At 36.1% G+C, this 14735-nt stretch overlaps 1 protein-coding gene across 5 annotated transcripts in view; it reads left to right on the top strand.

Moving 5' to 3' along the window:
• The window catches only part of MAST2 (microtubule associated serine/threonine kinase 2), a 159843-nt gene that overhangs the window by 97852 nt on the left and 47256 nt on the right, over positions 1-14735 (top strand). For all 5 annotated transcript variants that reach the window (XM_060773426.2, XM_060773424.2, XM_060773423.2 and 2 more), the window contains 2 exons: positions 6643-6734; positions 9958-10033. In XM_060773426.2, the coding sequence (XP_060629409.2) occupies positions 6643-6734; positions 9958-10033 (168 nt within the window). The remainder of the gene's footprint in view (positions 1-6642; positions 6735-9957; positions 10034-14735) is intronic.

The following is a 14735-nucleotide window of genomic DNA, read 5'->3' as shown; positions in this document are numbered from 1 at the left end:
TTTGTTACTCCGGGACTGTCTGTAGTCTAGTGGCTATTACCCCTATGGCTATAGAGGTCTGATAGAGTTCTGATTGGATACTTAGAACTAAATTTTCAAGGGTGGCAACTTGGAGATGTCCTAGATGCTGGTAATATGGTACCAAAGTGCTAGAAAATGAGAAACAATAAGGAACCTTTCCCAAGGAAAGGCAGAATTACTGAGGGTTATTTCATGACAGCACGTAATATGATACAAATTATGAAATTATGCATAAGAGGGAGATTTGAGAAGTGAGAATGAGAACCCAACCACATCTGAATACTGAAGCAGGACTCTTCTTAAAGTGTTAGATTATTACAGTGAATAAAGTATTCTTAAATGGTTAATTGATTTGTGCTGGCCAAATCTATATGCTGATGAACTCAACAGAGCAATGCCTAAAAGCCAAATGACAATAATTATTCAATAATTATACAGCAAAGATACCTTGAATTAGAATACTTCCCTCAAACATAATACATCTGCAGCAAAATTGCACAATTGCTGTGAAGGCATGAATGAATAGTAATGATTTGCCATATTTCCTTGAGCTTATTAGGTTTCAGTTCAGATAGGCTTTCATTAGTGGTGAATTCCATGGTGTCACCGAATGTATATATTTAATGGTGTATAACTTTGCTCACAGTATGGAAGAAAGATTAATAAAATGTACACAGCACACTGTGTGTGTTTGAGAGACACAGCATTATGGATAATATCAAATGTGTAACATTGGGAAACACGAAGAATTTCATTTGTTCTAGGGCAAATATCTTATAATGTTTCTGAAAATAGAGACAATTTTATTCCGGATGCTTGCTTGCTTGTTATCTATTTTGAAGGACTTAATTATTCCTGTTGTCAGTGTTACGATTGCTTGCAAAATTGCTTCCATCTCTAAATTACTATAATTAAAGCTATAACTTCCATATCTAGTTAATGTTGCTGTGCAGCTGGTACTTTTCATTAACATGTCAATTTTAGACTTGGGTATTTTGCAGTATACTGACGATTTTTAAAAAATATTTGTTTTCAACTCCAAACTATTTTTCATAAAGAAAATGTCTATGAATAACATTGAAACAGACCCGGTCTAAGAGTTGCAGTAGTTCATAAAATTACTAACGGAAGATGTTTATCTTAAACAGTTCATTCACCTTGGGGCTTGCCAGTGCTATTTGTCCATTGATGAATTTATAAAGAAATTGTGTTGTGGTCTCATTGTTACATGGATATAGCGCCTCACTTTCTCCCCTGTAAACATGTGTGTCCGCTGAGGCATGTCAGTGTATATTTGAGATATGTCTATATTGTCCTGCTACCTCAAGGTCCTTCTCTATTATAAATTGGTTCCCAGGAATTTGACAGAAATAGGGAATTATTAGTCAAGTGAAGAAGAGAAAATGGATGCCTACTCATCAAATTTTAAACTCATATGCCATATGTTGTTGAAATTATGTTGATCAGATATGTATTACTAGCATTAGCAGCTCATGTAATCATCTTGTTGCTGATTTAGGGAGTCTTGAGATAAGAGATGTTGACATTGTATTGTCGAAGGCTTTCATGGCTGGAATCACTAGGTTCTTGTGGGTTTTTGTTAGCATTTTTTAAATATTTGATTTTAAAATAAAGACAGTCTCATTAAGGAATTTTAAACATCACAGTCTCCCCCCTGAAAATAGCAACTAGATACCTATTAAGTTATTATGTTTTAAATCAAAGGTGGAGAAAATACCTTCTCTGACTCCCATTTTTGTATTCACTGAAGCCTTATTGGAAGGCCCTCCCCCATTTTTAATGTTAACGTTCCCAGTCCTTCTTAAAATGTAGAGAAAGTGGGGTCACAATTTCTCACCCCAGAGACAGTTAATAAACGTATAGCTAAAATGTGCAGTGAAATGTGCTCTGAGAAAGTTCTTAGCCTGAAAATATTGGAGGTAACATTATCCCATATTACAACGCATGTATATTTGCTTTTCCTTTCACCTGTACATTTCTCATACCTTACCTTAGTAACCCAGTGCTGAAAAAGAGCTGAGCCATAGTATCCTGTTACAATATCTGAGGCCAGTGTTCCATAGTGTTGAACGCGAAGAATGCATTGGGAACTCATAAGCACACGTAACACATGCTATTTTTACTTGCTGGATTCCATGGTTATCAGTGCACCAATACATGTAATATCAGTTTGTAGCTTTTCTACAGTATTTCTTGGTTAGCTTTCAACATTGTTACTGATCTGAAGGTGAGTTATGTGTTTTGATGTTGGTCAATGCATATTGTAACCAGTAAACATTATGTGTATTCTGGTTTGGATTGAATTACGTGGCAGAGTAGGTGTTATAATTACAGAGTAAATTCTGTAAATTTCGTACGTTCTGATATATTGCTTGACAGTAGGTAACAAATAAATTGAAGAAGGCTTGAGAGGGCGTATATTTGACCATTTTTATGCTAACAGCTCACATTGTAATAGTTATCCATTAAAATTCACATTTGATTAATTAAAAATACTTCATTTTGGACTACTGTCAAATGGCACAACCATTTGAGGTTACCATCAGTCTCCTTCTTCCTTGTCTATGATTTGCTCCTCCCGTCTTGCTTTGTAACTTCATTCTGCAGGGTTTCATTCAACACATTAAGCTGGCCATACTTTATTAATGTATACATTAAACTGAGGACGGTTCTACACAGTTTTGAAGTGGATTAAACAAACTGGTTTTTCTGTGCAGTGCCTACACAAACACCCCAGGAAGTGGTTCAAGGTTAAGATAGTGTCCACAATATCCGTTGATTGTGGATCGGTGCCGAACCCAGGAATTGCAGTAACTGTGGCTAGATAGCCACTGAAAATGCATTTTTTTCTTAATTGACCCGCTGAGATGTACTGATGTGCATATCCATGTACATTTGGGTTCAGAACCAGACTGTAGCAGGGCGCAGGAAATGAGAACAAAGGGATGGAAAGCAAAAGTTTCATGGGAATTATGTGGTTTCTTCTTCCAGGGGAGTCATGGTTTTAGTGTGTTTTGGTTTGTTTTTAGAGAGCTTCAGCATTAAGAATGTCCTAACAAGTGCCCCACATTTTTCAGTCCTAATTTTGAGCCCTGCATTGAATAACTGCAGAACATTTCTTGCTTATTTTGAACTTTCTGTTTAGGTTATTTTAGAGTGCTGGCTTTATGCGCGCTGCAACATTCATTTGGTTGTGCATTTTGTGGACAACTCATCCTTAAGCCAACTTCAGATTGTGTTCAAATGTTTGTGTAGAGCTGTCCTGGAGGTAATCACACAAGGCTGAAACCTAATGTTTTGTTTAATAATCTTTCTTTGAAAAGATCCTCTCACTTACACCATTACTTGAATGTAATGCTCACCGTTTTTGACTAAATTATCTCGCCAAAATTAAAGTTTAGATTTGAGTAATACGGTAATCTTAGTGCTGAGCCAAAGCAAAAGGGTAATCTTCCCCAGGAGTTCTTATTTTCAAGGATGTCACCTCTAATTTATTTGCCATGTCTCAGTGCTGTGCCGTCCTGGGATTTGAAGTTTGGCAGGAAGGCTCAAAACATTGTAAAATTGCAGCTCCCATGATTCTGTTGCATTGAACCAAGGCAATTAAAGTGGATTCATTCTACTACAGCATAGATGCATCCTAAGGTATTCTTTTCCATTGCTGGAAACTTTGGTGTTCTAAATGACAAAGAATGCCATTTTTGCTGTTGCGCATTACATTCGACAGCAAATACTTTTTTGGTTTCAGCATTTTGAAAATTGAGGTGTGCATTAAATTTGATGATTCATTAGACTCAAATAAACACAGGTACTCAATTAAGCATTTTAAGATTACTTCAGATTGTAGATAGCTCAATCAGTTTACTGTTGCATAAGGTGCTCTTGCTTATCTACTGAACAATAATGAACTTATTTCTATAAATAGTATGTTTCTGTCAGTTTATATGTTCATTGTTTCATGTGAAAATGGTGTAATCATTACTAAATTTGGAGTGTATCTTTAGGCTGCTCTGACTTAAGATATGGACTTATACAAAATTCACTGAAGAAACACATTGCACAGGACACGCTTCCCATCCCATCGCTTCTCTTTTGGATTTTCACAAAATCTGGAGGGCATGTTTGCCTTGGTCTGACTTAAGATATAGGCCATACATGGTGCACATAAAATTCAGTTTGAAAAGTCTGTGGGACACTCATTTTTTTCATTCATATACGAGGAGTATTTTTTAAGTAAGGTCCGTTTTGTTGTAGACACTAGTAGTTCGCGTGCATACTGCAACGAGCGCATGCGTTGTGTACCGGCATGCCTCGGGAACAAGTGTGCTCAGTTTCCGCTCTGTAGCTAACCTGTACGGTTCTCTTCTGTGTTTTAAAAATGTATAAGACTTATCAGCTCACCCTCCGCATGTGAGGTTCGCTCAGTGATACGGTTTTTGTCAGCAAGGAACCTGCCTGCTGTAGAAATTCATTGACAGATTTGTGAAGTGTACGGTGATACTGTTATGAGTGAAAGCAAAGTGGTCCGGTCGCCCTTTGATTACAGATGATTTGATTTGATCACACACTCAAATCTTTGGTTTTTGTGGTCATCTGTTAGGAGTTTCGGGACCCAACGGGAGCACAGTTTCCTAAACTTTAGGTGTTCAGAAACAATGTTGTAAAGCACTGATCTTGACACGTCGGGAAATTCGTTTGAGAGACCTGCTATTGTGAAGCGCCTGTTCTCACGAATCCTCGCTTCAATTGAAGCCACCAAATCGTCTGTAATCAAAGAAGGGCGACCGGAGCAGTCCTCATCATGGATGTTGTCACGGCCATCTTTGAATTGTCGTACCCACTTACGCACTTTGCTTTCACTCATAACAGTATCACCGTACACTTCACAAATCTGTCGATGAATTTCTGCAGCAGGCAGGTTCCTTGCTGACAAAAACTGTATCACTGAGCGAACCTCACATGTGGAGGGTGAGTTGATAGTCTTAAACATTTTTAAAGCACAGAACAGAACTGTACAGGTTAGCTACAGAGCAGAAACTGAGCACAGTTGTGCCTGAGGCATGCCAGTACACGACGCACGCGCTCGTTGCGGTATGCGTGCGAACTACTAGTGTCTACAACAAAACGGACCTTACTTAAAAAATACCCCTTGTAGAATACTGAGGCACATCATTTCAAAGATTTTGAAAATATTATGCATAAATGCATAATTAAGTTTCTGTATGTTTGCATAATGGGTAAATGGCTTGATGGATTTTCACCAAATCAGTAAAGGATACCTTATTCAAGATACAGCTAATAATGTACAGGGCATTCATTTTGCAGACAGAGTTCTAGTTATTTTTCTTTTACTCATACTGTATTTGATGGCTCATTGGGAGAGGCATCATCTATCAAAGGCAAATGAGACAGATATATAACATGAAGAATACTTGAATTATCCACTCATTTGCCAGAATAGTTGAAACTGAATAATCATTAATGATGGTTAATGATTCTCCTGAGTAATGCTGAGTACTAGAGCTAGCCTTAGAATAAAAACATCAAGAGACACAGAAAATCAATGATGATTATTGGGGGTTTCATTTGTTTTACATGTGTTTGTTTATCCCAACATCATTTTATGGAGCTATAAGGTTTTCAGATAAAGAGATAGAAAAGTGTTATGTCAGGTCAGCATTTGTCTTTGTTCTGGAACATCCCCCCTCCTTGAAAATTATTTTTATACTGTTTTTTTCATATTTGTATTCATGACTATCTAGTGAAAGACAAAAGGAGTAAGAGATAATAGGAAATGAATAGCAATGAGCTTTTATTCCACCTTTGCAAATAAATGTTCTTTTTATCTATAGCAGAATGTGTTTTTAATCCTTTTTCTACATACTGTTTTTTTCTTCTGCATGGAATTCTGTTTCATATTTTGAGACATAATTACTTTTCTCTTTTGAACTCTAGAGATTTATGGTCAGACCTCTGTTGTCATTCTTGCAAATTTCAATATTTTCTGCTTGTGTCATATTGATAATGAAAGTTTGCTGAAATTTGTTGAAGTAATGTAATATATTCTGTGATAAAATGTAATGATATAGTAAGTATTGTGTGCATCATATCTTTTGAATCAGTGTTCGTATGTTTTTATTAGTGAAGCCAGAAAAAACAAATTTAGTTGCTTCTAGATCATGACATATTGTTCCACTACTCTTTTTAATTAATACAGTTCACGCAGTCACCCAGTATGTGGATCATGAGCTAAGCAGGGAGGTCCTTTCCCTCCTTCATTCTGGAGTCAGGCACACACTCTCTATGTCTGTTAGATGTCATTCGTTTATTTTACATACTTTTGAGAGATCTGTAGCACTGAAACTGTAACAGCAGAGTGTGTAGATCAGTAAACTGTTTAGCTAATAAAATTAGTAAACTCTGTGAAACTTGTTTACTCAAATACCATATATAATATAGGATAGAAATGTTTTGACATCGTTCTTTATATTTTTATATCTGGAAACAACATAGATTTCCACACAATGCTAACATGCCCTTAATGCCCTAACATACACCTATCTCTGTTAAAATATCTCTGATTCTTTACTTTTATTTCAGCTGTCGGACCAGTAACAGGAAGAGCTTGATTGTAACTTCTAGCACATCTCCAACACTTCCACGGCCACATTCACCACTCCATGGACATGCAGGTAATGGAAAACAAAATAAATCAGCAAATCTTTATACAGAGCTGCTGTTATTTTTATTATGGCATCTGAAATGAACTTGTTATTTGGAACTGATTTGAAGAAAAACATAAGAATAATTTGTGTTTTTAATTTTTGGCAAATCTTAGTTCTTAATTGCATAGTATTTAAAGTTTTGAGCTGCTTTAGGTCTCAACCCTGAGAAAGAAAGTAGTATACAAATAAAAGTAACAACAAGAATAATAATATTAATATACACAAATGTTATAAAAAGAGGTATTTTTAATAACAAGAAGTTGTTTTCTGTACTTTTTTAAACCACAAAAACGATCTTGGGGGTTGCATTCTGCCTGGAGTTATACTTTGCCTACTCTTGTAGTAAAAGTAATGTCTTCCTTTCTGGAGGTGTTTACCCCAACATCTCTAATAGCTTTTGCTACACTTTGGCATTGATCCAGTCAAGCTGTGGAACTCAAGATACTATAGTAACACTGCCAAGAAGTGTGAATATAATTTAGGTAAATGCTGAATGCTGTGGAAATTGATGGTTTTCTTTATTAGATTGAAATGATACAATTCATTCTGTTCAAAGAACTCTCCTTAGTCCTTAAGTCCTCTTAGGCCCCTTTTACACTGTCATATAATCAAATTATCAAAGCACATAATCTACATTATCTGCTTTGAACTGGATTATATGAGTCTACACTGCCATATAATCCAGTTCAAAGCAGATAATCTGGATTTTAGATGGTAGTGTAGAAGGGGCCTTAGTCTTCTCAGTCCATATTCCTCTTAGGCTGGATGGCTAAGTCTTTTTTTTTAAATGCACTTGGAACAACGGTAATAAATGACTCCAAGTGTTAATAAGGCATTTTTTGGGGGGTAAATAAACCACATCTCATCATCAGCTTCAGTTCCCAATCTCCAGAACAAAAATTCAGCATTTACAATGCTATTTTTTCTTCCTTGGACATCTAGTGTAGGAAGAAGATGCTATTGGGAAAGTTCAGGAAATATATATTTCTTCAGAAATTCGCACACTCTTTGCCATGCTATTATGGATTATGTTTGAGGAAGATTGTTTCTTGAGTGTTGCTCCAAATACAGGCAAAACCACAAACTAACATCCCCAGTAAGGACAGACTATTTTTTTTCCTAGTGCAGATAGTGGGTGATAATCTATTGAACTTTTCAAATATTATTTTCTGAACTGGTGTTTTTCCCAGTGTCATTGTTCTTCTTAAATAAGTGTACATATTTTTGTTAAATATAACTGGTTAAAATGTTCAATAATATGGTACTGTTTGATATCATTTAAGAGATAATAAAATGGCTGTTGTCCTAAGTAGTCATAGTAGATTAGCTTTATCTTAATTTTATGTTTTCATTTTTCTTCATTCATAATATTACCCAACATGATTCTTGTTATTTGAAATTCACATTATGTATTTTTAGCACATGTGATACCTGGTTTGAGACTAATAGGATTTGAGAGATTGATGGTTTTAATCAAATGAATCATGAAGAGTGTCAGGACGTTCTTAAGATGATTGGCATTATATCCATGGCTTTATTCTTTCCACCTGTATGCATATGTCAAACATTGGCATTGAGCTTGAGGAGATTTGATAGCTTACTAGAAAACATTTATATTTCTTCAAACCCTTATCTTAATCATAGCCTTTCACCCAATGACAGGTTGCATTTGTACATCTGTGTGGAAAATACTTCCTGCATTAGTTAGAGGACTAGAAGACTGTGTGTGTGTGTCAGAAAGAGAGAAAGAGAGAGCAAGAAAGAGAAGAGGGATGGATGGGTGGATGGATGGAGAGACAATATAGCAGATGATTAAATAATTGTTGTCCTGTTTTTTTAAAAATTGTCTACAATGAGAAGACAACACAAGCATATATAGCAGCGCTTTATGTACCGTGATGCCAATTGAGGATTGCTATTGTGTGGTCTACTGTGTCCTTCAGTAGTAATGTGCCTTGCATTTCTGAAACAATGTTATATTGTATCTCTTGATTCCCCCCCCCCCCCAAAAAGCTTATATATGAATTCTTGCTTCTAATGAATGTTCTTTTCTTCATTTTTAAAAATGTAAGATTATTAAAAATCTCAGCTTTCATAGGAGGTATTGAATTACGATTAAATTTCTCTTTTTCCTGTTGTTTTCAGTGCTCCACTCTGACAAGTAGAGTAGGACTACTAATTATGTTTCATCTTAAACTGAGAAATATTTCACCTGGGATCTCATTAAAATTCCAGAGTCAGGAAGGAAATGTGCCACAGAAATGCCATCAACCTGTTGTTGAATAGTTGGAGGCTAATATCTCCCAGATTGTGTTCTGAGCTGATGCGTTAACAAGTACCTCACTTGGTCAATGAAACAGTATGCATTGTTTAAAATGTAAATTTGCTACAGAAAGTTTACACAACTGAAATGTGAACTTTTGGGCATTTGTGCTGACAGTCATATATGGTATTTTGAAGGTTACCAAATGGTTGCTACCAGGCAGATATGCCATTCATAAAATCACTTTTCTGTTGTATAAGTGTCAAGAGACAGAATTCCCATATTCGCACTACTACAGTTATCTATATGTTAAACTCTACTTTCAGAGATAGGGTTTTTTTTTTTTTTTGGTAAAATGTGTTGGTTACAGCAAATTGAGGCCAATTGAATCGTAGTCAAGTTTGGAAGTTTGAAATTTGTAATAAATGTTTTCAGGTGATTATCTATTGTAATTGTGTAACAGAGTCCTTATACTGATTTTCAAATGGGGTAAATATGCCATAAACATAGTAAGTACTTATAATAACACAAACCAATATCAACTTATGAAATGAATCTTAAAGGAAAACTCAGCATCTCAGTTTGGACAAATTCTTGGATATGGAAAACTGGACATGCCCTCAATTTGATCCAATGGGGCGGGGGGCGGGGGCTCTTCTTGTAAGTGTAGATATCCTGATAATCTAAATAGGTATCCTAAATATCATAATTCTAATTCATCAGAAAGTTGCCCAATTTTTATACATTGTGAAAATAATTTTTTAAAAGTTTGGCTGTTTAGATTGCTGTAGGCAAGAAAATATGTGACAGATACATAGCTCTAAATGGCATATGCAAATTACAAGTGGCTGTGCCTTGTGTTAGGTAAAGTATAGTTAAGAGAAGTGGATGTGATACACATGTCATTTTTTGTACTTCTTTTAACAGGTGGAAGTCCGTTGGACAGTCCCAGAAATTTTTCCCCAAATGCGCCTTCTCACTTTTCCTTTGTTCCTGCTCGTAGGTATGTGTGCACATTTCTGTTTTGATTAGTACTTCTGCCGCTTAAAGCAATTTAGATCTGTATGCTTAATTATTTACTCTCAAACATTAATCTTTATATTTATAATCTCTAGACTTTGAATCATTGACAGAACAAAAAACACAGATCAACTGTCTTGATTATTTATTTGCACAAGATCTGTTTTACCCTCCTGTATAAGAAAATAGATTCTTATACTAGGGATTTGGACAAAGTATCCCTTATCTGGAAATCCAAAATGCTCTAAGATCTAAAATCATCCGTATGAGTGAATGAACTAGTAACCACTTCGCTTTATGGTGGTTCAATGTACACAAACTGTTTTATGCACAAAAATATTAAAATACTGTGTATAATATGAAACATAAATATATACATCTTTAAAGTATTTCATTATGATATGCAGATATTCAACAGCAACAGTAACAATAATCATAATTCTGATATCAAACACTTTTGGCCCCAAACATTTCAGATAAGGGATATTTAACTGATATTTAACTTTTGTGAAAAATGTACCACTTTTATTACTCCTAACAGATTTGGTGTATAACAGTGTGCATAGTCTGACCTCAGTGTAGCAGCGTTCATCCTATCCTAACTCAATTGCTATTTAAATTGGTAGGAAGAGGCCCAGCACCGGTAGCTCTTATATCCTCTTAGGCCTTACAGATTAGGCTAAACTCTTGTTTCATTTGTTTGTCTCATTTGTTATTTGCTTCTGAAACACTCAATTTACGGTTAACACAAAGTGGCAGAACTCACTCATTCCTAAAGTATGATTAGCTGTTCAAAGCATTAATGTAATATGAGGGATACTTGGCTGTGTCTGCCACAATACTTAGGTGATTAAAGTTGTTACATTATATGTCACTACCTTTTCTAAACAGTTAAATGCCGTATACTTGAATGCCTTTTTTGATGTAACAGGGACATATAAATTCATTTAACAAATCCTTATATTTTGACTTTGTTTAGGTCAGAAGTTCTAACTGATCCAGATTTCTGTTATTTTTGAGAATTCATGATTAAAAAAACAGTAGTGGAACTAGTAATAAATGAATGAATCATAGTGTTTAAAATTGTTCGGGGAATATCCCATCACATTGAAATCTAGGGCCCTTCCACACAGCCCTATATCCCAGAATATCAAGGCAGAAAACCCCACATTATCTGCTTTGAACTGGAATATATGGTAGTGTGGACTAGGATACCCAGTTCAAAGCAGATACTGTGGGATTTTCTGCCTTGATATTCTGATATACAGGGTTGTGTGGAACAGCTCCTAGCAGTGAATCTTTGTCAGTTGTGTAGGCTCAAGAGATTTTTTAAAAAACTGTGGCCTAATGTCTCTGTTAAATTGTATTTTCTACATAAAGTTGTATATAGTGAAACAGGAATTCAAAATGTAGCATCACCATTATCCTAATATTTAGACTACAGTTTTTAGCAGTCTCCCAGAAAGACCTATCAGTTTAGGAATCTGAAAAGATAAAAACGCTGGTTGCTTACTTACATGTTACATTGCAGCCACATGTAATAGTGTTGTTGGCAGCACCTTCTTGTCAAGTGCCTTCAGTGGAAGATGATTTGCATGAGTGTGCATGTTGATTTCTTCCTTTCTAATTGCTTTCTCCAGCTGCTTTTACTCTTCTAATGATACAGTACTGATCACTGGACTGAGAAAAGCTAATTAACAGATTGTTCTCCTCTTTTTTCTGCAGTATAGATCATCAATTTTAAAGGAATTATCACTTTATTACATATAGTTGCATGCTAACTATAGAGGAAGAGATACAAAATCAGCATACTGTTTCTGTAGTGCAGGGGTAAAGAACATATGTCTCTCTAAATGTTGTTGTACTGTTAACTTACCTTACACAGAAGGACCAATCATGATGTTGTATGCCAACAATATTTGGAGGGCCACAAGTTCTCCATCCTGGGATTAGTTTCATTAACACGCAAGGTGCTGCACAGAATGCAGGAAAGATGTAGACCTATAAATCTGGAGACCTTTCTCAAATAGATATTTAACTGGCAACAAAAGTTCATTTAGATATCATAGGGTTATTGCTGTGGTTATATTTAGAATGCCCTTCAGCAGCATTGCCAAGAGGATGTTTTCCCAGACATACAAGACACAGTTTGACTTGCAGGTCCACAACAAATGTCCTAAACACCACACTATCCCCTTCACTAGTTCTCCAGTTAAGCTGCTAGATATCTTCCTTATCGCTCATTAAACTGTCACAACCAGCATATCTTTAATGTAGGAAGCAGTACTCTTATCTAAAAAAACTAAAATACTATATATACGCGAGTATAAGCTGACCTGAATATAAGTTGAGGCACCTAATTTTACCTCAGAACACTGGGAAAACTAATTGACTCAAGTATAAGCCAAGGGTGGGAAATGCAGCAGCTACTAGTGAATTTCAAAAATAAAAATAGATACCAATAAAATTACATTAATTGAAACATCAGTAGGCTAATTTTTTATATTAACATAAAACTATAATTTAAGATAAGACTGTCCAACTCTGATTAAATCATTATTCTAACCTTTTTCAATGTAATAATAAAAATAATAAGAGTAAAATAACAAATGTAATAATAATATAATAAAATAATAAATGTAATAATAATAGAATAAAATAATAAATGTAATAATAATAATAATAATAAAAATTATTTGTATTTGCATGGACCCCAGCCAGTTCTGTTTTTGTCAGGATCTCCTTTTCTCTCTCTTCTCTCTTGGTAGCACACCCTTCCCCACTGAAGTCATATTTTGCATCAGTGAGGAAGTCAGTGTCTGAAACCCCAGGAAGGTTTGGAGTTCCAAATAGGGGATGGGGAGCAAAAAGCTGGAAAGCCATAGCAGAGAGGGAAGCAACCAGAGCAGATTCTCAGCCAGGACCTGAAAGCAGAAAGCAGAAAGCGGGGGGGGGGGGGGGGGTCCATCAGGCTTGGAAAGGCAGAGAGGGAGCAACCAGAGCAGATCTCCCAGCCAGGATACGAAGGCATGAAGGAAGAAAGGAAGAAAGGCAGGCAAGGGTGGGATCCGCCTCTAGAGCGACCTTGGATCCTAGGCAACAGCGAGGGAGGATGAAAGAAAGGTGTGGTGAGGGAGGAGGAGAGAAATGAGAGCTAGGTTGCTAAGTAGAGAGGTGAGGGTTCTTTTTTGAGCTCCACACCTTTTCACAAGGACCCTCACTTGAATATAAGCCAAGGGAGCCCTTTTCAGCCTTAAAAGGGCTGAAAAACTGGGCTTATATTTGAGTATATATAGTACCTTACACTAGTAGGTCTGGGAAACACCCGAGAAGGTTCCTGTTTCAGGTGACCTCAAACCATGAACTGTGCAAGAGCAATTTAGGTTTTCTCTTAATTCTTAGGATATCTCTGGATTTATCCAATGTTCCCACAACTTTTCTCCCCCAATTCTGCGCCAGACAGGCTACAACTGCACTTCTTGCCTTTTACTATTTGAATTCCTGCTTCTTGTCATAACATTTTACCCTCACATTTGATGAAATATAATTAGAATCATTTGATTTGTTTTGTCTTCCACTTACCCAAGAAATACCAGCAATAATTCCTCCTGGAACAGTGCTGTTTTCTGTCCCAATCTACAAAGACCAGGGAGTATGTCTAGTGAACATTTAATGTCATTTACCACGGAAGAGGCCTTCCTCCACCAGCTTTCCACTTTTCCATAGTCTTCTCTTTTGTCATTGCATCCCACTGCTTTGATCAAGGATGTTAATGCATTAAGCAGAAATACATTTTTACCTGACAGGTACAAAAATAATACTCTGTACTTTATTTGTACAGAATGCTTACTTGAAGTAAAAGCACTTTGAAGATTATCAGGATCCATCCATGACTCCCATACCTTATAAAATGTGGACTTGTCACAGAATCTGCATTGGGCGGGACTTTGTTGCCTATCTTGTATGTTTAGATTCTGAATTTTGGCAGTAAGAGTTTGCATTTATGTAGTCTTATTGTTTGTGAGGAGCATATCTCATCTCCTTTCTGAATTTGTTCTTTAATTGTAACATCCATTCTCTATATGCTGTTGCTTGCTTTCAACTTTGTCTAGAGCCTCAGTTCTGGCTGTAAGATTCCTGATAGCAACAGAGCCTTCTCTTGTATTAGAAAGTGCTTTCCAAACTATTTTATGTGAGAAACTGGCAGTTCCTTCCCACCCTCTCTCAGAGTATCAGAGTCTGATACCATATTTTATCCTCCTGGGTATAGTTGTTTCCATCTTTCCTGAAACCTCAGCAGGATTGCAGCTGATGGCTTGTGGACTGACACATGCCCATGAAGCATAACTTTCAAGCAGCAAAACATTAGAACCCTATGGTAGCGGAAGAGCTGGGTTTTTAGGCTAGACATAAAACTTTCATCCAATTCTGATGTCCTCAAAGGGACCAAGACTTAAATCAGAATGGATGGGTATATAGGTGGTGTGCTAGGAAAAGAAATAAACAGAAACTCTAATTTCCCCTTTACTGGTGTGGTATAGTATTAAGCTGATTTTTCTCTCTAGTGTGAGATTTCCCTCTCACCATACATGTTGTGTCATAGAGAATAATTTGTTTCATGTAAAGATGCAGCTATTCTCAAACCTCATAATTTTGTGATACGAGTGTTTAGTTTTTAAACTAAT

This window comes from Anolis sagrei, chromosome 4 (assembly GCF_037176765.1).
Source record: "Anolis sagrei isolate rAnoSag1 chromosome 4, rAnoSag1.mat, whole genome shotgun sequence".
Lineage (NCBI taxonomy): Eukaryota > Metazoa > Chordata > Lepidosauria > Squamata > Dactyloidae > Anolis > Anolis sagrei.
The sequence above is the reverse complement of the archived record's forward strand: the minus strand, read 5'-3'. Positions and strand labels throughout refer to the sequence as shown.